The 22245-nt window shown below is 38.3% G+C and overlaps 1 protein-coding gene across 1 annotated transcript; it reads right to left on the reverse strand.

Moving 5' to 3' along the window:
- Positions 1 to 892: 892 nt before the first annotated feature.
- Positions 893 to 17851, reverse strand: col1a2 (collagen, type I, alpha 2). Its single transcript, XM_067425476.1, has 48 exons — positions 17731 to 17851; positions 17413 to 17496; positions 16999 to 17055; positions 16725 to 16769; positions 16460 to 16513; positions 16321 to 16374; positions 16190 to 16243; positions 16045 to 16098; positions 15826 to 15879; positions 15287 to 15331; positions 15051 to 15149; positions 14904 to 14957; positions 14306 to 14404; positions 14182 to 14226; positions 13485 to 13583; positions 12396 to 12449; positions 12181 to 12288; positions 11903 to 11956; positions 11062 to 11160; positions 10830 to 10883; positions 10564 to 10662; positions 10424 to 10477; positions 10257 to 10310; positions 10099 to 10152; positions 9581 to 9634; positions 9261 to 9305; positions 9070 to 9168; positions 8885 to 8992; positions 8703 to 8756; positions 8556 to 8609; positions 7092 to 7145; positions 6876 to 6929; positions 6643 to 6750; positions 6404 to 6457; positions 6254 to 6307; positions 5960 to 6121; positions 5761 to 5868; positions 5545 to 5652; positions 5402 to 5455; positions 5143 to 5250; positions 5002 to 5055; positions 4806 to 4913; positions 3667 to 3720; positions 3472 to 3579; positions 3013 to 3259; positions 2738 to 2922; positions 2379 to 2621; positions 893 to 1316 (listed from the first exon to the last, which is right to left on the reverse strand). Exons 3-48 carry the CDS (start codon positions 16999 to 17001, stop codon positions 1170 to 1172), a joined length of 3813 nt encoding a protein of 1270 aa, XP_067281577.1. The 5' UTR covers positions 17002 to 17055; positions 17413 to 17496; positions 17731 to 17851; the 3' UTR covers positions 893 to 1169.
- Positions 17852 to 22245: the final 4394 nt, after the last annotated feature.

Consider the following 22245-nt stretch of genomic DNA (forward strand, 5'->3'; position numbering starts at 1 on the left):
ACAAACATGCCAAGTTGCAGTGACTGCCTTTTTATTTGATTCAAAAGTGAGAAATATTTTGCCATCTAAAAGCATGTCATATCTGAAAACAGAGGAAGATAAGCTCACTATTGTAATAGACTCAAAGTAATGTTTGCTGAGACAAACACCCATTCTTTGAATGAAATAGAAAACCAATTCAAACACATTTAAATCCTTTGCTAGTCAATACAAGAATTAGAATTCAGGCAGACATTAAAAAAAAGTGTCCAATTAAGTCAGACATCTTTATCAACATTAAAGCACTTAACTCATAGAATAATGTGTTTTGGAACATCGGACATGCTTTATTTTCAGAACTTTTCACAATTTATTTAAACATCTCACATATACAAAATAGGTACAATAAACTTTGTGGTTTGTTTTGAGAGAGAGAGAGGCCTCTGCAACCCTTTAAATGGGCGGACTGTGCTGCTGTCAGTATTAACACTGGGGGCGTAAAAGAATGTAATGCCTGAACAAAACTTAAAAAAAAAAAAAAACCTGAACAAAACTCTGAGAAAACAAAAACAAATGAAACAAAAAGTAAAAACCAGACAAACATCAGGTTTAGGAATATTCCACCTGCTTAAAAATGGGGTTATCAGGGAGACCTGTGCAATATTCCTCAGAGACAATACAAAGTAATACAGTAACAGTGGTTTCTCCACAGCTGCATGTTTAGCACCATATAATATCACTGCTTCAAGTATTGGAGCACCTTTGAAACAGGACAGAACTTGAAGCCTTAGTACCAACTAGAGTGACAACTAGGATGTTGATTATTATTTTCCTTTACACATGAGGTAGTTTAAACCTTACGGAAATTGTGGTTTTAAACTTCCCCTTTGGAAGATATACAAAGACCACAAAGTGATGTATACTTTCATTGTTTTTATTACACTTCTTTTATTTTACAAAATGATGACATGTCCCATAACATGGTGTTATCCCGTGTCTCTTTGGGCTGCTGTATTAATTTGCATTGCGCACCGCTCCGTTCAGTCCATTGGTCCTCTCCGATAGAGCCCAGCTTAAGCAAGTGGATTTGCGGAAAAAAATCAGCATTCAGTATAAAAAAAAAAACAGAAAGAAGGGCAGAGATTTTTCTTTTTTCTTTCTTTCTTTTGTTTAATTTATCATGAGTCTATTTATTTGAAACAGACTGGGCCAATGTCCAAACCAAACTCTTGATCTGCGCCACCAATGTCCAAAGGTGCAATGTCGAGGATTGGAAGGCGAGATGGTTTATTTGTTCTGTATTCAATGACTGTCTTGCTCCACTGGCCAGTGTGTCTCTGCAAGGAAGCAACGAAGAGACAAAACATATTAAGTGATGGCTTTTTTGACAAACATCAAACTCTCATAAACATGCTTTGATGTAAAAACATATGGACATGCATGTTGAGCACTATCCTCTGTGACTATATAATATTATACTCTTAAAGGGTTAGTTCATCCAATCATTTTAATACTAACACAGTAATGAACCTCATCGGTTCTTGAAGAATCTCAAATGTGCTGAGTAACACAAGAATGAACCTCAGTGCTTATTTCACATCAAGTGAACATGTTTGAACTTCCGTTTACCACAACTGATTGTTGTGTTATCATTGGTTATTGCAAAAGCTCAAATATGCTGCGTAACATGAGAACGAATCTCATTGGTTCTTGAGGAAGCTCAAACGTGATGCGTAGCACAAGAATGAACCTCATTGGTTCTTGCTGAAGCTCAAACGTGATTTGTAACACGAAAATGAACCTCATTGGTTCTTGCTAAAGCTGATGCTTAACACGAGAATGAACCTCATTGCTTCTTGCTGAAGCTCAAACGTGATTTGTAACACGAGAATGAACCTTATTGGTTCTTGCTAAAGCTGATGCTTAACACGAGAATGAACCTCATTGGTTCTTGCTAAAGCTCAAACGTGATGCGTAACAGGAGAATGAACCTCATTGCTTATTTCACATCAAGCGAACAAGATTGAACTTCCATTTACCACAACTGATGTGTGAGTTGATGAATGTTTATATTGCCTAAACTCAATCTGTTCATCATATAAAGTGTTCAAATCTCCTCCAGCATTCAATTCATATGGATTAGTTTTACGATCTCTTTATGATTTTTTGAAGCGGCAAAGTGTCAGTTGTGTCGCTGTCAATGGAACGACAGAAAGCTCTCAGAAAGGATCTTCATTTGTGTTCCAAAAGTCTCACGGGTTTGAAACGACATGAGGGTGTGTAAATGACATATTTTTTCATTTTTGGGTGAACTAACCCGTTGACCTCTTAACTTGTACATTTTGTGCTAACTGAACAAATATTTTCTCTGTTTAATCAAAGTATAAAAGAGAACTTACACTGCAGCCATCCTCTAGGACGCTGAAAGTGAAGCGGCTGTTGCCCTCCGCCCTGAGCTCCACATCGTTGGAGCCCTGCAGCAACACAGCCTTCTTCAGGTTTCCATTCTCAGCATCCATGTAGGCGATGCTGTTCTTGCAGTGGTAGGTGATGTTCTGGACTGCCTGGTTGGCCAGCAGACGCATGAAGGCCAGCTGAGTAGCCATGGACTGTGGGCTCAGGGTCTCATCATTGTAAGTAAACTGAAAGGAGAATGGAAGAATGCAACCTTCAGACTACTTTCTCTTTATAAATCTTGAACAGTGAGTGCAGGCATTTATTTTGTCCCTTCTGTATGTTGTGTAATACGGTGACTTACCTCAGTACCACTATTGATGGTCTCGCCAAACCAAGTGTGTTTCTTCTCCTGGGAGCTTCTGTACCAGTTCTTGCGTGGGATGCTCTCGGGGTGGGGGTGGATGCAGGTTTGTCCAGTAGAAAAGTCGCAGAAGGCCTTGATGGCATCCATGGTGCAGCCCTGGTTGGGGTCGATCCAGTAGAAACCTACAGAAAGCAACAGATAATTAGGGGAAGTCAGAAGAAGTAATAGTGTTACTGGAAAAAGGAAGACCTGAAATTGCTTTGCTCACTTACCGCTGCTCCATTCTGGGTGGCTCAGCCTGATGTCACGGCAAGTACGAGCAGGGTTCTTCTTTGAGCCCTCAGGGGAAAGCAGATTGTCAATCTGAGTGTTCAAGGACTTGATGGTGGCATCCACCTCATAATCCTTGGCCCTGAGAGAGCCCTGGTCAGCTCTGTACTCATCATATCCGCCGGATGTGTCATATCCACCACCAGCTGGGCCAGCGGGTCCGGGAAGACCAGGAGTTCCAGGAGGACCCTGCGGTCAAACACACAATTGATTAACCACATATCATATTTATGGTTACCACTTTGTGTTTTTCTCTACATTCAATCTCAAGGTATGATATTTTCTATATTATAGGTATTTATTTTCTCACGTTGTCTTCCTATTAACAATGAATTGTCTCTGGAAACATAAAATGAAAAAAGTCTGTGGCAAAAGAAATACTCAAATGTGCATTTACGTACAGCTGGTCCAACATGTCCAGGAGGACCACGATGTCCAGGTGGTCCAATAGCACCAGGCATGCCATTTGAACCGTCTTTACCAGGGGGACCATTAGGACCAGATGGGCCCTGAAGACAAATTGCAGATGACCATTATGTATATTCCCTTAATATCATGACAAAATCCTAAGTCTGGAGAATGAGAAAGTTACTTACTCTTGGACCAGCGGGACCAGCAATACCAGCAGCACCACTGTCACCAGAAGGACCCTGTAAGAAAGTTACATTTGTTCTGGTTCTGGAGTCTTTTATGCATTTAATAACAGTGTTGGACAAAACATTTATTTCTACTGCATTCTATTTCTACTGTGTATTTAAGTACATTTTTTTAAATATCAGTACTATATTATACTATGCTATAGTATTTTTATTTTAGGGAACTTTTACTCCACTACATTTCATAAAACATACAGTTCTTTGTTATTTTGAACTGAGGAAATTCCAATTACTCTGAGGAGCAAGAGCGATTCATAATTTGATTCTTTCCAATGAACCTGCTGAATTGGTTTACAAATAACACTGAACAATTGACTGGCCATGACTGTCAGTTATTTGTGAACTAAAAGGACTTTCTGCTGTAAAAGGGCAAGCTTTTTAAGGCCATCAGTATGGAGTAGGCAATTTTTTGATAATATAATACACATAAATTCCTATGCATCTTCCCTGTTGTTGTAGCAGTGTCAAATGATATAAACTGGTATATTTGCATATTGTTCCTGTACATTGAATTTTTATTTACACAAATATAGTTTTTTGTTGATAAATTCTATATTTTATATTATTTTACTATATGGTATATTATATAATTTTTTTCACTTGATTGTGCGCTTAAATTATCAGTAATGTAAACAATGATATTTGTAAAGATAATGATTTTTTTAGTATAAAGTTTAATGTTTAGTTGAGATAAAAGTTTGCTTATTTCCAATGCATATTAATGGTATGCATTTCTTATTTGTGCTGATTACTGACTTGTCTGATTAGTGCTGTCTAAAATAAATATATGGTTCATTGAACAGTACCTTTTCTTTTAATACTTAAGTACATTAAAATCAAATACTTTTGCACTTTTACTCAAGCAAAACTGAAAATTAGTACTTTTAACAGAGTAATGATTTAATAGGGTATCTGTACTTTTACTTGTTTTGTACTTTGTCCACCACTGTTTAATAATCTGTTTAATAATCAGTTGTATGAGAACTAAACAGTTAATAATCTGTATGAGAACTAAACTGTTGTAACTGTTTTTAAAGGAAAAAGATGTTGAAGCTTATCAGCAAAGTTATTCCACTTACGTTGGGTCCGGGCATTCCCTGCAGACCAGGATGTCCACGAAGTCCCTTCATGCCTCTATCTCCCTTGTCTCCAGCAACACCCTTCTCACCACGAGGTCCAGCGGGGCCCTGTTAAACAGAGAGACATAAGAATGAATTGAAAGGAAGAAACTTTCACAGAAAATATTTACCGGGTACTTCTGTCTGACACACTTACAGGTGCACCTCTTGCTCCAGCAGGTCCAGCAGGGCCAGTAGAACCAGAAGGTCCCTGTAAATGAGAGATTGTTTCGTTTATTTGTTTATAATTCAGTAAATGCTGTGATTTTGTTCTGTTATACAGATATAGATCACATACAGATTCACCACGGTTTCCGGGTCTGCCAACAGCGCCTGATGGTCCATTGGGTCCAGGAGCACCGACGGGTCCAGCGCTTCCAGGGGAACCAGGCTCACCACGATCACCCTGGTCATGGAAATAGGCCAGTTCAGTTAAATCGTGTAATTTATATATAACAAAATCCGTTCTGAACTTTAAAATGTATTACACGACTACAGTCTTAGGATAAGCTAGTGACAGACCAGTATAAATACAAATTAATATAAGAGCTGTATACCTTAACGCCAGCAGCACCAGGACGGCCAGGAGGTCCATCATTACCAGGGCTTCCCTACAAAACAACACAGAAGCATGTGTGAATATTCTATGAAAAAATACACTCCAAGTTGTGTCTTAAGATGACCTAAAACTGTTACTCACCTCACGTCCAGCCTCTCCCTGAGGTCCAGTCATACCGGGCATGCCAATGTTGCCAGAGGGACCACGGGCACCAGGGGCACCAGAAGGACCAACTCTTCCAGGTTCACCCTAAGGTACACACACACACACACACACACAAAATCATCAATATTTATTTACCCTGTAACAAGTTTTGAATAGTTTGGACACAATCAAGAGCTCTTTCAGTGCACTTACAACAGATCCGGGGCCACCAGGAAGACCACGGTCACCTCTGGAGCCAGGAAGACCATTAAATCCAGCTGATCCCAACTGACCCTGAGGCCCAGCAGGCCCAGGTGCTCCCTATTTTTAAACAGAACAAGTTCATAATGAGACATAATATATACTTGGTAATACTGTGCAGTTTGGTCTAGCTTGTTCAACTAGTACTTACGGGTGCGCCAGACTCTCCAGGGGATCCCTTCTCACCAGCCAGACCAGGGGGTCCAATCAGTCCATTCTCTCCAGGGGGACCAGCAGGGCCAACATCACCACGAGCTCCACGTGGGCCATCCTTTCCGGGAGCACCAGTGGGTCCAGCAGCTCCAACAATACCCTGATGGTTGTGAAGAAAACCAGATTACATGTGAGACCATAAAGATAGCATTATATCCTGAAATGAAGCAAGCGGAGAATCTGGAGTATTAGGCCTGAACAGGTTAATTTATAGTTATCTGATATAACTCACAGCAGGGCCAGGAGGTCCAACTCTGCCAGCGGCACCAGGGAAGCCAGTCAGACCCTAGGATAGAGCCAGAAATTCATGGGTCACATGTAGTAAAAGTCACAACAAAACCTCCTCATAATTACATAAAATAATCCATTAAAATATACTTACAGGGGGACCACTGTCACCACGGGCACCAGGTGGGCCAACAGGACCAGAAGCACCCTAAATATGCACAAGATATTTAAAACAAGTTCAAAATCATAAAAGAGGTACATAAATGTATTGCCTGAATTTGTCTTTACTACTACACTACTACGATTTTTACAATTATACACAAGAAGTAAAGTCTCATTTAGGCATGTTTTTCACCAGTCAATGTGCTAAATTAAATGTAGTCTGAAACTTACGAGGGGTCCAGTATTGCCAGCGGGACCAGCAGGGCCAGGGGGTCCAATGTCACCCTTCACACCAGCAGGTCCTTTCTCACCTCTTTGTCCAGTCTGGCCATCAGCACCCTACAAGACGCATTGTGTCCCTGTCAGTTTTCAGTGCATTTAAATTCAGAGCTTTTAAAACAGCTGGTTTGGATGTCTAAAGCATTCTTCAGTAGCAGACTTTAGAAGAATTCGTTTGGACTTACAGGGGGTCCAGCAAAGCCGGAAGGTCCAGCAGGGCCGGACTCTCCACGCTCTCCCTAAAAGACATGACAAGACTTGAGCATGAATCTTTGATTCTGAAGTGAATTACAGCTTATGCACAGTTCTTTTTTTTAGTCGCTTCCTCAATATTGGACAGTTTGTATGATAGAAAGGATCAAGGTATCAATATGTGATAAATAAATGATTATAATACTTACAGGAGCTCCACGAGCACCAGCAGGTCCAGGAGGACCGAAGGAGCCAGTCTCACCCTGGAACAGAACACAGAGGTAAGTTTGATCAAAAGGATCTTTACAACAACTTTTTGTACTTTCAAGTTAATTATTTGTTGGTTATGACTTTCTTTTTGACTTTCCAATGTCCCAAGGAAGTATTTGTAAGTCATTTTGGAGATCCATCAGAACAGTTAAGTTACATTCATGCTGAAAACCATAGTCCCATTCATTTTTGTGCGTGTGTGTATGTATGTGTGTATATTTTGTTTTAAATTTGAGACCTAATGCACATCAATATATATATATATATATATATATATATATATATATATATATATATATATATATATATATATATATATATATATATATATATATATATATATATATATTATTATTATTATTTTTTTTATTATTATTATTATTTTTTTTATTTATTTATTTATTTTATATATGTGCAATGCTTCATGTAGTGCATGCCTTTAATGAAAAAAAAACAAAAAAAAAACATGTATGTTTCTAATTTGTTTATGCATATGCAAGTAGTATTTACCAGAATTTATTAGTATCAGAAATGATTAAATGTGTCATATGTGAGGAATAAAAATCTGGTTTGGACCACATTTAAATGAATGTTTGCAAGTAATGTTAGATTGCTTTTTATTTTATATTAATAATCATACACTATTGTTAAATATTTCCAGAGATTGTAGGTAATAATCAAATAATATAACATTGAAAATTAATCAATGGATTGTTCACTCAAAATTGAAATTTCTGTCATAATTTACTCAGTTTCAAGTTGTTCCAAACCTGTGTGAGTTTGTCTCTTCTGCAGAACACAAAATAAGATATTTTCATACATATTGGTGACCAAACAGTTAACAGTAGCCATTGACTTCAATATAATTTTTTTTTTTCTACTATTGAAGTCAGTGGCTACCGTCAACTGTTTTGTTACCAACACTTAAAATATCTTCTTTTACGTTCAACAGAAAAAAGAAACTCGTACAGGTGACAACATTTTTGGGTGAACAATCCCTTTAACCTCCAGTGTTTTTGAATGATGGAATATATTTTGTGCTTTTCAGCAGAGGGCAGCAGTGATTATCTATATCTTGTCATATTATGACAGTGGCCAGCAGGGGTTTCTTCTTCCAGCAGTCGGTCAAGGAGGAAAATTACTTGCCCTTTGAGAACGTTATAATCTTTTTTAACGTTTAATTAGTGCCATTCCATTAAATATATATATATTTGTATGCTGTCGCTTTTGATATTATGGTTATGATCTGCGATACATCATGCAAGATCCAATACGAAATGGTCAGAGGTGGATCTCTTTGGACTGGTATATATCTTCAACTTGAATGATTTACAATAGTCCTCCATAGACTGCAACAGTCATCCGCTTTGATCAGATATAACAGCTGAGAGAATGCTCTTTACCTTGTCACCATTAGCACCAGCAGGTCCAGGGGGTCCACTGGGTCCAGGAGCACCCTTTAAATGAAAGAAAAGTACCATATAATCTAAATGTATGCATTTTTTTTTTTATGAAGTATAAAATGAGATATAGGTACATAGTGTACTTACACGGGCACCATCTCTTCCAGCATTGCCCTCTAGTCCTCTGTATCCAGCCTCACCCTATGTATCAAATACATTTTTTTAGTCAGCTAGGAGTCATACAGGTTTGGAAACATATCCAATATGGAATACTGTACATCAACATTTTTCATCATTATGGCAACCATGAGCATTGCCCCAACACATACCTTCTCTCCCTTAGCTCCAGGGGTTCCAGCGCCTCCACGCTCTCCAGGCATGCCAGCAGCTCCCTGGTGTCCAGGGGCACCAGCAGCTCCAACTGCACCAGGCTCTCCCTGAAGAATACATATTTTGTCAGTTACACTCAAAAAAATGATCTGTCTGGATGGTGTGTGGTGACACATATACCTACCTTGTTTCCATCAGGGCCAGGAGTACCAGCAGGGCCACGAGCACCAATGGGTCCCTGAGGGCCAACAGAACCAGCGGCTCCAGGGGCACCACGCTCTCCCTAAACAGCGATAAAAGCAAGGATGAACAATCTTTTATTCTCCTGAATGTGAAAATAAACGCAGAACAAGAAATCAGAGATGGGTAGGTCACCTTCACACCAGCAGGTCCAGATGCGCCTTGATCTCCAGGGATACCCTGTTGAGAGATGATGAATATTTGTAAATGGTTTGCATGGCATTGTGCATTCCAATTTTACGCAAGTGAACCAAAAACTGCATAAGCTGCAGCCTTGAAAACAATAAATTCTCATTCTTCAGTAAAAAACAGGTAAAACATGCTTTAAAATAAGAATTGACTCATCATCACCATGTATTCAGTGTGAAGTACATTTATATTTATATTTTTCTGTATGTATGGCCGAATGTGCATTATATATTAAATGGAAGATGTTTCTTGTGACAAGAACTTACTCTATCTCCAGGCTTGCCAGCCTCACCAACGGGTCCAGCGGGGCCAGGAAGACCCTGTTAAAGTTGAATGAGCGACATAAGTTGTTGAGAAGTCACTAGATAAATGGGTAGAACGCATACAAGACTATTATAACTTTATCTTATGCTACATGACAGTGATTCCCAACCATGGGTACACCTAGGGGGTACACGGAAACCTTTTGATTTTACTTACACCTGCCTATGAACTGTCAAAAAATAAGCTCAAGCTACAAGCTAAGCTTCTCATCCACTGTATTACTTGTGTTTAGTTTAAAAATCAGTCACTGTAATAACCCATTTAATAATAATTATGATAATGCTAAATGATTCCTAATATAATGAAAGTCAAAAGGAACATGTTCTAGTGTAAATAGAGGGTACTTGATCGCCTAAAGATTGGGTTATAGGTGTACATATGAGAAGAAAGGTTGAGAAACACTTCATAGAGTACTTTTAGCTTTAGTTTTAAGTTTTAGCAGGCATGATGTGAAACTGACCTGGAAACCAGGAGCACCAGAAGCTCCCTGCTCTCCTTTCTCGCCTGGGGCACCCTAAATGAGAAGACAACAATCTGTTACCACTAAGAAAGTAAAAAAGTAATGTGCTATTCCACACAGATAGTCAGTCATAGATAGATGTAAGATGGCCTACTTACAGCAAGTCCGACTGGACCAGCAGGGCCGTTGTTACCATCAGGACCAGGGAGACCCTAAGTGAAAAGTAAGGGACTTAATCAGAGCAGCTCTACTACAGTAACTCACCCCAATGATACTGTTGAATGCATGTAGCATATATTCCTCTCTCTCACTCTGAAACACTTACTCTCAGTCCAGTTGGGCCAGCAGGTCCCTTCTCACCAGGCTTGCCAGGCTCGCCCTGCAGGGAGATTCATTGATAAGCTCAATGCTACATTTTAAATCTTTAAATAGAGATGAAATGCACAAAATATAGCCATTACTTACTGAAGGTCCCTTAGGGCCGGGGAATCCAATATTACCAGGTTGGCCTCTTGGTCCAGTTGGGCCAGGGGGGCCGGAGCGACCATCTTGACCAGCGGCACCCTAGAATACAACATAAATTGGTGATGAGTGCACTACACAAAGCACAAATCTCATAATATTAGTAATATTTTTGTCATATTACATTTGTCAATTTTTCATTTCATGTTTTCCGAAATTACTTAATAACTCAAAAATTTGTGTTTATGTATAACTGCGATTGTACTCACAGCAGGCCCTTCCTTTCCAGGGGGTCCAGAACTGCCAGGGCTACCAGGGAGACCCTAAAAATATATCAGACGAAGGTGTTGTTTATATCAAGAATGACTGATCTCAATCATGCTTGTAGAATTGTAGAGATATTTCATTGTTCATAGTTTCTTGCTTTATAATCTACAGACTTTCCCTGTCATAATGGACTGAACAGATAAAAATGAGTGGGAGGCTAATTGTTATACTCACTCTGGCACCAACAAGACCGGCTTCACCAGCACGACCAGCATCTCCAGGAGGTCCACGGGCTCCAGGGGCACCAGTAGCACCACGGGCACCAGGCATGCCCTGAAGGTACAAGAGTCAAAGATCAGTGTCTTAAAAAAGCATCAGAGTAAAATGAAACTACATGGGATTTCAGAGCTTTGCAGGACTATCAAAAGAGCGATCTATGCTTTTATATCCAAAGCAGCTAAACTACTGTCACATTCTATATACATACACTAGTGGGCAATAGTGATGTCCAGCCTAGGAAAATTGACATCTCCACAATTTATTCAAACAATTTTTTTTATAATGTGGAAATACTCCAAGACACTTGTGTGGTGAAAGTAACAAGCCTTTAATTAACTGGGCTAATTAATTAAAAACAATTTAAACATGTTTAAAATAAGAAAACATGTAAAGAAGTGTTTTGCTTGGAGCCAGTATTGTATTTGTAATAACGCAATGAAATGTCAATTATGAACACATGCTAAAACGAGGACCACTGAAATATTAATACCTGTTATGTTGTAGTCAGTGCATGCTTTTTTCCTTAGAGTTAGTTTCTTCTGTGCATTATTTTTTCATAGCAAAATAAGACTTTGAGCTGTAATTTGCCCTTTTCTGACAAATAATTTTGTCATAAAACACTTAACCAAGTTTAGTGTTTTGTTCTTCCCTCATATTTAAAAAAATATATAAAATATTGATATTTTGATGGTTTAATCAAACTTGTAGGGTCATAAAAAAATATCCTTGCACTTTTGGCCACTACTATAGTTTGATTCAATACAGAACAGGACGTTTAACATCACTCGAATCTTACCATTGGGCCAGATCTGCCAGCCAGACCAGGCAGACCACGAGTACCAGCGGCTCCCTGCAAGAAACGTGAATGGACATAGATTAATAGAAATAAATATAAAAAAACAGAACCAATCACACCACTGTATTTTTTTCTTTTTTTAAATTTCTCTACTGTTCTGTACTTTGTCTTTCAGATCTGAAGGGGTGATCATCCCTGTAATGATAGTTAAGCTATTTTGATCATTTTCTTTTCTCTCTCTGATAGTTACAATAAAAACGGAGAGGCCAAGAACTTACTCTAGGTCCACGCATTCCCAAGGGTCCAGTAGATCCCTGCTCTCCAGTTGAGCCTCTCTTGCCCTCTTCACCAGAAGGACCAGGAGGTCCCTGAGGACCAGCGCTACCCTGTACGGGAAGCAGGCAAAGAAGGAGGTGAACAAGGGCAATCCACTAGAATACAGACTGCATACTTTATAAAACATGTTGAGATGCCTGGTAGTGTGTTTACTCACAGGCTCTCCCTTGACACCAGAATCTCCCTTCACTCCAACGGGTCCAGGGTCACCCTGATCAGCAAAACAGTTCAAAGGTTAGACTCCTTCAGTGTTGCACTTATGAGCTGTACAAATCATTTCATTATTAAAAGTATATAAATGAACATAGAATAGACAGCAGTGATGCACCAAAATAAAAAGCTAAACAGAAATAGGACATTTTAAATTACCCTTTGTTTGGGATCATTTAATACAATAACTTTTATACTACCTGTATGTTCCTCCCTTAATTGGTTACTTCTGATTTTTGTAAAATATTGTTTTGTGTAGCCTATAGATCTAAAGACCTATGTAAATCTATGTAATATAAATTTGACTGCAAAATACTTCCATATCTGATTGTATTATCAATTGAAGTGTGTTATCCATTGAAAACGTGTCCTCTTTTAAATTAAACACCAATGATTTCACTTAAAAGCTGCTTTTTCTCCATTTCGCCCGTTCACGCCAAAGACGATAACTATAATGATATAGTTTTAAAAATCATGAATTATAAAAAATAATGGACAGCCAATTAGAACCTATGCTGCCTTAAAGCATGTTAGCTTGTTAGCCTGTAGCATTTATAGCATCAGACGACAAACCAGCAGTATGTGCTTAGAATAAACAAAACAATATTGTACTTGGTGTGGATGCTAATATAGTTATCATTATTGTTCTTGGTGTGAACAGGTCTTTAACGTAATAGTGGTAACACTTTAGGTTCCAATTCTCACTATAAACTAGCTGATTATTAGCATTCATATTGCTAGGATGTTTGCTGATAGTACTTATAAAGCACATATTAATGACTGATTCTGTATGATCATATTCCACATCCCTCAATCCTATCCAAAACCTAAACTTAACAAATACCTTACACACTATTAATAAGCAGTAATTGAAACAAAAGGCATAGTTAATCGTTAGTGAGAATTGGACCCTAATCTAAAGTGTGACTCTCTAAAACTTTCTAGCCTGTTTTTTCCCCCAGCCAAAACCCCCAAATCGCACCTAACAATTGGATACATCATTAATCCACATTTTGATGAATCACATGGTACTCACACCAAGACCTCTGGGACCAGAGGCTCCAGAAGGTCCCTGGGGGCCGGGGCCTCCTCTAGGGCCAGGGAAACCAGGGGCACCAGCAATTCCAGGCTGGCCCTGTAGAAGTCATCAGAAATACATTTGAAAAACTAAGAAGAATAAACACTTACATGCAAAGGATGGATTCTTAGAAGTGTTATTTTAAGATAAAGCATGGTAGAGTAAATGCAAAGTCATCTGTTTTATCAGGAATTGTGACACTTTAGCTAGTTTTAAATTTAAAGGTACACTATGAAACGTTTGGTGCTCTAGTGGTTAATAAACACAACTGCATGTGTTTGCAGAAGAACATTGTAGCCGGAGCTACTTCTCTCTGTTTATGTCTATAAAGAGTCACGCAGGTTACTCCGCAGTGGTTGGCATCACACTCAGTCTAAAATAGTCCGAATACACCTATTATAGACGTACCGCAATAATTCAGGATAAGACAAAAACACGTTTAGGAGATGGATTTATGATGAACTCATTTGTTATATAAATTGTACATCTTGAACAAAAAAAGTTACAGTGTACCTTTAAAATACATCAAAAATTACATTTTTGGTTTCAGAACTATTTGGCAATTATTTAGCATAATTCAACACAACTGTACTGTAAAATGATCAGTACATTTCTTTCAACATATTTAGTTCAAATGAAACGTAGGGAAACTCACAGCTGCTCCTTTAGCACCAGTGATACCGTTAGCACCAGGATTACCCTGTGAAAATACAAAGAGAGACTTCTTAATAAGAGAAATTCTTAATTAATTTATCTGCAAATATTTAAAATGCACTTACAGGGGGTCCAACTGGGCCCACAGCACCATTCGTGCCTGGCTCTCCTCTTTGTCCCTGAGGTCCAGATGGGCCGCTTGGACCAACAGGTCCAATTTCTCCCTGTGAAAGACATTTGTAAATTACAGATCCCAAAAGAGGGATGGTTGCTATGATGAATTAAAGGGATAGTTCACCCCAAAATGAAAATGAATCATCGTTTATTGACCCCCAGCTTGTTCCAAACCTGTATGAGTTTCTTTCTTCTGTTGATCACACAAGAAGATATTTTAAAGAATGTTATTAACCAGACACAAGACAGTAGCCATTTACTTCCATAATAGGAAATACTTTGGCTACTGTCATGTGTCTGGTTACCAACATTCTTTAAAATATCCTCTTGTGTGATCAACAGAAGAAAGAAACTCATACAGGTTTGGAACAACTTGAGGGCAAGTAAATGATAACAGTATTTTTATTTATTTTGGGTGAACTATCCTTTAAGAAAACATGCATGTAGAGCATGAGATCTAATCAAATGATATGAACATCCAGTATTAGCTTCTCTTATTAATCGACTTTAGTCAAATTCTGGTTTGAATTCACCAGTTGTCACTCATACCTTAGGTCCAGGAGCACCAGGGAAACCTGGAGGTCCAGCTGCTCCCAAAGGACCCTAAGAGGAGAGAAAATGTATTACTTCTACATGATTATGTTACATGGCACATTTTAGGAGACAAAGGGGTCAGAGGGCAGCTAATCCACTCACAGCAGGGCCAGCAGGACCAGTGTTGCCATCAGCACCGCGAGCACCAGCTGGGCCAGAAGGGCCAACGCGACCTCTCTCACCAGGAAGACCACGACCACCCTGTGCAACAAGAGCAATGAGATATGAGATGAAGGGTTGACCTAGGTATGTATTTACAGCCATTTGTGTTGAAGTCAGATTTGGGATGTGCAGTAAACATTTTCATTACAATAAGAAAATAATAATATTTGACTTACTCTCTGTCCGGGGGTTCCGTTTGCTCCAGGAGCACCATTCTCACCCTGTTGAAAAGAGACAAACATAAGCCTTTAAAATATGACACAATAGATTTTAAGTGATTCATTATATTGGCTAGAAAATGTGCTTTACGGTATGAGTAATATTATCAATAAAAATAATGCATGTCATTTTTATAGCAGCGTTCATGCAGAAAATGCAGCTTCACAAATCAGAAAGTAAAAACAAAACAAATATTGTGAAGCATTAACATTTTCCTTTTGACTCAATTACTTCATGTATTTTGAAAGTGGCAGGTGCATTTCTTTATAGTCTTGAGATGCTTTAGAATGCTAAGACACGTTTTTAATATTAGCATGTTTGAAGGATGTTATTTTCAGATTTAGCTGGTTTTAACCCTGTGAGAAACCTTTTTTATTTAGTTATTAGAAAAAATTAATTGTAAACCTGATTTATGTTTCACCATAAAAATATCAGTAGCTGGCATGCTTTTAAAAACAAACACGTAAACACACAAACTTTAGGGTTTGATAATTACCTTGACACCAGCTGCACCAGGCTCTCCTTTACGTCCATCAAGACCAGTGTAACCCTGATGAACAAATCATGGCTACTTAGGAGATTACTTACAAAACATGTCTCTGTAAGCACTTGAAACTACGTGTAAGCTTTCACTTCAGTATATCTTCCATGAGAAATGTTGATATTGATGGCTAAAAGATTACTGTCTTTTCGTTCCTCAACACTGAGCACTTACTCTGTGTCCCTTCATGCCAGGAAGTCCAGGAGTTCCTGGGAAACCACGGGCACCCTGCAGAAGAAAGAGCAAAGATGATCCTCCTTACTGAGGTAGATACAAACATGCTCGATTTAAATAAAAAAGTACATTTTGATGCCCTTACCTGTTGTCCAGGTGGTCCTCTATCGCCAGGTTTTCCAGGTCTGCCGTTGTTGCCCTTAGAGGTCACGACACACAGTTAATGCATGGTCAAGTTAACGTTTCAATATTACCACATGATATTATAGCACTCACATCTTCACCATTTTTGCCAGGGGGTCCAGGAGGACCACGAGAACCAACAGCTCCCTGTAAAGAGATGACAGAGGAGAAAAAAAATCAGCTTTTAAGTTCAAAGCTCATTTCCAAAACTGTGTGAAACAGGAATACTTACAGCCTGCCCGGGCTCTCCAGGCTCACCAGCATGTCCTTGAAATCCTTGAGGTCCCTATAATATTCATGGGAAAAGTAACAAAAGAATGTCACGTTTAGTTTTTTAGAGCCATAAATGCTCGCAGACTATATGCAAAATGATATTTGATGAAATTACTGATATTGAACTAATAATTTACTCTAAATCATGCAATTTTATGCACATTTTTATTGGAGCAGAATCAATTCTACATTTGTAATCCAGTTAAAAAGCATGAAATACTCACAGGGGCACCAGGAGGTCCAGCTGGGCCTCTAGGTCCCATCAAACCCTGAGAAAGTGAAAGTAAACATGAGTGGCTCAGTATGACCAGCAATGGTTTAGCTATTACCATGAATGTTGGCCTATCTAAAAGAATAGGTCCAATCTTTAATTTGCATGAGACTGACTGCAATAGTAATACAGCAACAAAAGTGGTGCAAGTTATCATACTTCATTAACAATGAATTAATTATCAGAAAGGATTCACAACTGAAATGCCTGATATTAAATGAACTCACCATTGGTCCAGGGCCGGGGTCAGATCCTTTCCCGCCATCATATTGAGCAGCAAAGTTCTACAAAATAATTGAGTAAATATTTAGCAAAGAAACTAAAATGTATTTTAACTTTTAAAAATAATTCACGGAAGGCACAAAACAATCTCTAATGTGTCTTATTTCATATTTGTTTCGATCCTTGCATTCTAAAAAATAAATACAGCTCACAGCCATTTTTGAGTGCATGGTTCAAGGCAAAGGTTAAAGGTCGAATATTAAATTCTATGACTCGGATTTATATGACTCGGTCATGGGTCAACGGGTAGGGCATGAGCCTCGAATATAACTACCCGCAAGCTTTAATCACACAACCGCTATATAAAAAAAACAGGTTTATGTGTCTGGAAAAGTTTTTGGTTTGAAATGGAAACTTACTCCACCAAGACCAGGGGGGCCGGGAGGGCCAGGAGGCCCAGGAAGTCCAGGTCTGCCGGGGTTTCCATCTGGTCCTTTAGGACCCTATGTAGAACAAGAACAAATAGTTGTGACTGCTGTAATGTGAGGTAAATCTGTAGTGTTGATGTGAACTAGCCACTATTCTAAAGCAGTGAAACTGACACTGATTATTCACAATAGCATTGTCCTGTCCATATGTTATTATAGATAACGGTTTAGTCAAACACTATGTACTGAAATTAACCCTTTGGCCTATTTTCAATACTTTAATGCTGAAAAATGATGATAGAAACTTACCCTCTGACCTCTAGGTCCTTTAGGTCCCCTGGTGCCCTATTTATAGAAAAGTGTAATCAGAAAAGAGGCACAGACCTTATAGTTTAAAGTCAACCTTCATATGAAGAACATTTGCTTTTCATATGCTTGTTTTGCAAGGTGCATTCACAGTTAAATATGCTACGCTACACTCATCATCTTAATTGCTCATAGAAAATGTAATGAATAAATAAATACAGGATTTATTTATTCCATCTGTCTATGAATCTCATGCCATGTGACGTGCAGTAGCTCATATTAAAAGCGTTCCTTGTGTTCTTCAAACTACAAACATGCAAATGAGTCTGCAGAAAGAGTTATAGCATGCACTGTCCAGTGTTCATCAGTAAATACTATTAACTGCATGCCTGGAATTAGATATTAGATATTAATGGAGGTAGCAACAGAGGTGCTTTGAGGAGCACACAGGCCTAGAACAGGACGCTGAGCCTGTCCCACTGAAGTCTCTCATTGTGCTCCTTTAAGCACCTCCTGTTGTTGGTGATCAATACTGTTGTGTGATATTCAGGTGAGCAGTTTGACTCAATCCCAAATAATAGCTCATATGTATGCCAATTGCAATAATCTTTGCTATGCATGTCCACTTGAGGGAACTGCTGGGCAAAATCCACCATGTTGGAGGAATTTCTGCAGCATGTTGATTTTGTTACTTTGAGTCCACCTCTTCAGCAGGCCATCTAAAAAGGTCCATTGTACCCAGGCTGTCTGCTAGGCAGGATAAGGTGGTCTCTAGTTTCACTGACATTTGCTTGAGCCAATGGACCGCTTTCCTCCTTCCCGTCACAGGCAAGAAGGAAAAACCCAGAAACTCTGATAATCCGAAATGCTCTGGTATATTTGAGATTGACCAAAGGAGCTTTTTTAACCGAATATCATCATCCGTTTGGAGATTGGGCATCAGATAAGGTAAATATCTTTATTAATACAATTGAAATAACTTCATGCAAGTGTACTGACCGCTGTACGATGTAAATGGGGGTGGAGGAAGAAAACGGAAAACAGAGAGAAAAAAAGGGGAAGACAGAGGTGATTGATTATTATACACTCCACATTATGTTGAAATATGGTAACATTGATAAAAAACAGACCTGTCTACTATTTATTATTCTAGGCTTTACTCAGTGTGAGCATTTCAGAAGAATACAGCATAATACTGTAAAGGTTTATGATGAATACAATATTCTTACATGCAAAAAACTGTATTAATATAGAAAAATGTAATACTTTTTTTTAAAAACTGTTAAATATAATTGCTAAAACAAGAGGACTTGATTTTAGTAGGCCTGGGTTTGATTTTGTAAATTAAATTTGCTCTTATAATTGAGGGTGTAAAAAAGGTAGCGTAGTGTCTAAAAAATAATATACGCATAAAGTTTTTCCCTAATTAATATACTTATTTCTGTAATTAATTTACTAATTAAGTGGTGATTAATTTGAATTCAAATAAATTAATAATAGTAATTTCTCTAAATAAATGTATTAACAAATATGCAGTATTTGATTTTATATATTATTAATATATCAATATATTAACATAATTCAAATATATCCTGTTCCATAGTATATATTATACATTAGCTACTGTCCTAGGCTGAATGTATTTATTGATTCATTTTAGCAAGTGAGTCATATACAGTAGAGGTTGTCAGGTACTACTAACCCTGTAGAGGTTATCAGGTGTTGTTTACATGCTTAGGCCTTCCGGTTGCAATGCCAACTGTGAACTATGAACTCACTGAACTAAATAGTTTTATCCTATAGAAGCAGCTACGTGTCATGTCGTTTATTCTCCACCAGGGGGCGTACTTGATTACTGGGTGATGACCTAATGCCACATTAAATGCCAATTTTCTTCTTCAAAAAGATAAGCTATAAAATATTAAAAGGTAAGGCTGTTTTACTAAATCAGTTCGTTCTAAAACGATTCTGTGTTTTAGAGCGGCATCAAATTATTTATTTTAATTGGCCTATATTTGAAGTCACTCTGCATACCCTATATTTGTCTTAGCATTTAGGTATTATTTAATATAACAAGTTAATTTTTATACTGTAAAGAGTTATATTAAATCAGATATAGCTAATTTTATAGGAAGTTGCTTAAATGTGATGTTACAGACTTCAGCCAGCAGGGGGCAGATTTTACAGACCCCCATAATTAAAAAAACACTCCTGGAGTCTGGGACAAAGATGAGGTACATCACCCTAACCATAAACTAAACACGTTTAACCAGCTGTCTCTCTCTCTCTCTATATATATATATATTTAAACTTTTTTAATAACTATGCCATGTGTTTCCGTTTCTCAATAGCAACAGATGAAAATATCCAAGACCACGGCGTATCCATTAAAAAGATCCGCTGGATTTTACAGTGGAAAGCCAAAAGGAAACGCCTCAATTCTTCAGATGTTGTTCTAGCTTTCCTTGAGGTAATTTCCCAGCAAGGTTCAACCAAACAAGCGGAGCAAATCCAGTAGAAGAAGAAAGAAAAAGCCTTAAGGTCCTTGGTTAGACAAAAAAAGCATATTTCAGACTTACATTGGCATGATGCTAGGTACGAAGTCACTGCAAGCAGCAACAGAATCCGGGTATCCACAAAGCTGAGCATGTCTACACCGACATGCAGACTCCTTGTGCTGCAGTGCCCTGGTTTAACTCAAGCAGGCATACAGTTGTGGTATAAACTCCAAACTTAGCAGGAACCTGCTGCCGTGATGCTAGAATAATAAAGACCAACCAGCCCTATTTATATGGCAGGAGGTTCCCTCGACTGCGTGTCCAAAGTGAGCCCCCAAACCAATGGGAGAGAGAGACTATATGACTCTCACCCTAGCACTGCCCTCATCCCAGCCTCTCTCTCAGACTTTGGCAATGCTCTGACAATGATGACGAGTACAACGTTTTAATTAGATCCATTCTTTTGAGGACGTGGACATGGTCGATGTTTAAAAGAGAAAAGCTTTCCGTTTTTCTCAGGCTTTTCAATGGCTCTTATAGGATGGATAGGTCTCTGCGCGCGTCGAGCGGACACTTGTGGCACTTTTTGAGCGTTTGACCACTAACGGGAAATATAGCCTGTCTTACTGAAGAATACTCGCTATGCAGGCTTCATAAATCAGTCTTAGACACTGAAAACGCACATCACTGTACGATCAGGTCGTCGGTTCGCGCGTTTGAACGAAAATGCATATTGTTGCCTTTTTACGCACGTCACCTATTTGCTTTTTCTTCTAGATAGCGCGCACTGAAACATTTAAAAACATTTTTATGTGTACTTATGACTATTAATAATAAAGGCTGGCCACAGGCTGCAATTAGTTGTGTTTTTGACTAAAGTGAAACTTTTCTAAACCACACATTGAATTTGTGCTGTATGTGGGTCAATGTCATGGCATTCAGTTATTCAGTTACATAAAAAATATATTTCAGACAAATTCTTCAGTTGTGAACGGTTTTAGGTTATAAATAAAGTTATTATATTTTTGTTGGGGGTTTAAATAAGTCTGGGTTGTATAAGTATCCAGGGAATAGGGGGGGGGGGGGGGGGGTAAATACCAATTTTTAGTACTTTGTGTTAATTTATTATATTATTATCATAATTTCTTAAGAGAGAAAGCATTGGAGCATTTAAAAGATATATGATGAATAATAAAATATACTAATAAAATAACATTTATCCTGAAAATCAGTGTGGAAAAGTCTGGCATAACTGACATGAAGGAAGCCATTTTGTTGTCATGTGACAAGAAAAACAGTGCCGACCCCTTAGGACCCCAATGGCTTTAAAAATATCTCCCTTTTGTCATTTTATGAAAAATCATGTTTCATCTGCTAGAGTAAGTCCAAGAAAGATTGAAAAACACGTTTAACCCTAATCATCGTTTTTGGTTTGGCATTTTAAAAAGGAGAAAAAGATTTTGGTGCACTTTATTTCAAAGGCCCCCTAACAGACATCCTACTGACTGTAAGTAACTTTGCAACTACATGCCAACTAACTCTCAGAGTATTAGTAGACGGTCTGCTTAATATCTTCTAACACTTTATTTTGATGCTCCCCAACAAATATTTCTACTGATTCACTTTGCAATTACATGTCAACTTATTCTACTAACCCTAACCTAACTGTCATGCATTGATGGTGACTTTTCTTAATTTTTCAAACTTTTAACTGTAGACCTTTCCTTAAGTTCTCTTTTAGACTGAAGAGTAAAGGCCGGTCTGAGATATCTCATTTCAGATCCTCCTTCCTCAGAGCGGCTCTGGCCACAGGACCAGACATGTCTGCCGCCAGAATCCACCACTTAGTCCTCTGCAGAATGTGGCGTTTTAAAGCACACAGAACCTATGGCATGTTCACCAAAACACACATTTACTTCAGTTTGTTCTACAATCTGAAATTACTACCAGATAGAACACCATTAAAATGAGTATGCATTTGCTTTAAAGCTAATATTCATTATTAATATTTAACTGGCTG

Source organism: Pseudorasbora parva, chromosome 19 (assembly GCF_024679245.1).
Source record: "Pseudorasbora parva isolate DD20220531a chromosome 19, ASM2467924v1, whole genome shotgun sequence".
NCBI lineage: Eukaryota > Metazoa > Chordata > Actinopteri > Cypriniformes > Gobionidae > Pseudorasbora > Pseudorasbora parva.

Bases quoted from the DNA above. Each gene is read 5' to 3' on its own strand.
- col1a2 (XM_067425476.1), bottom strand. The intron at 15,332-15,825 runs GTAATTATCAAA...TCTTTTCAACAG, and splicing joins CTGGTGCAGCTGGTGTCAAG to GGTGAGAATGGTGCTCCTGG. The intron at 8,993-9,069 runs GTAGGTATATGT...TGTATTCTTCAG, and splicing joins CTGGCCCTGATGGAAACAAG to GGAGAGCCTGGTGCAGTTGG.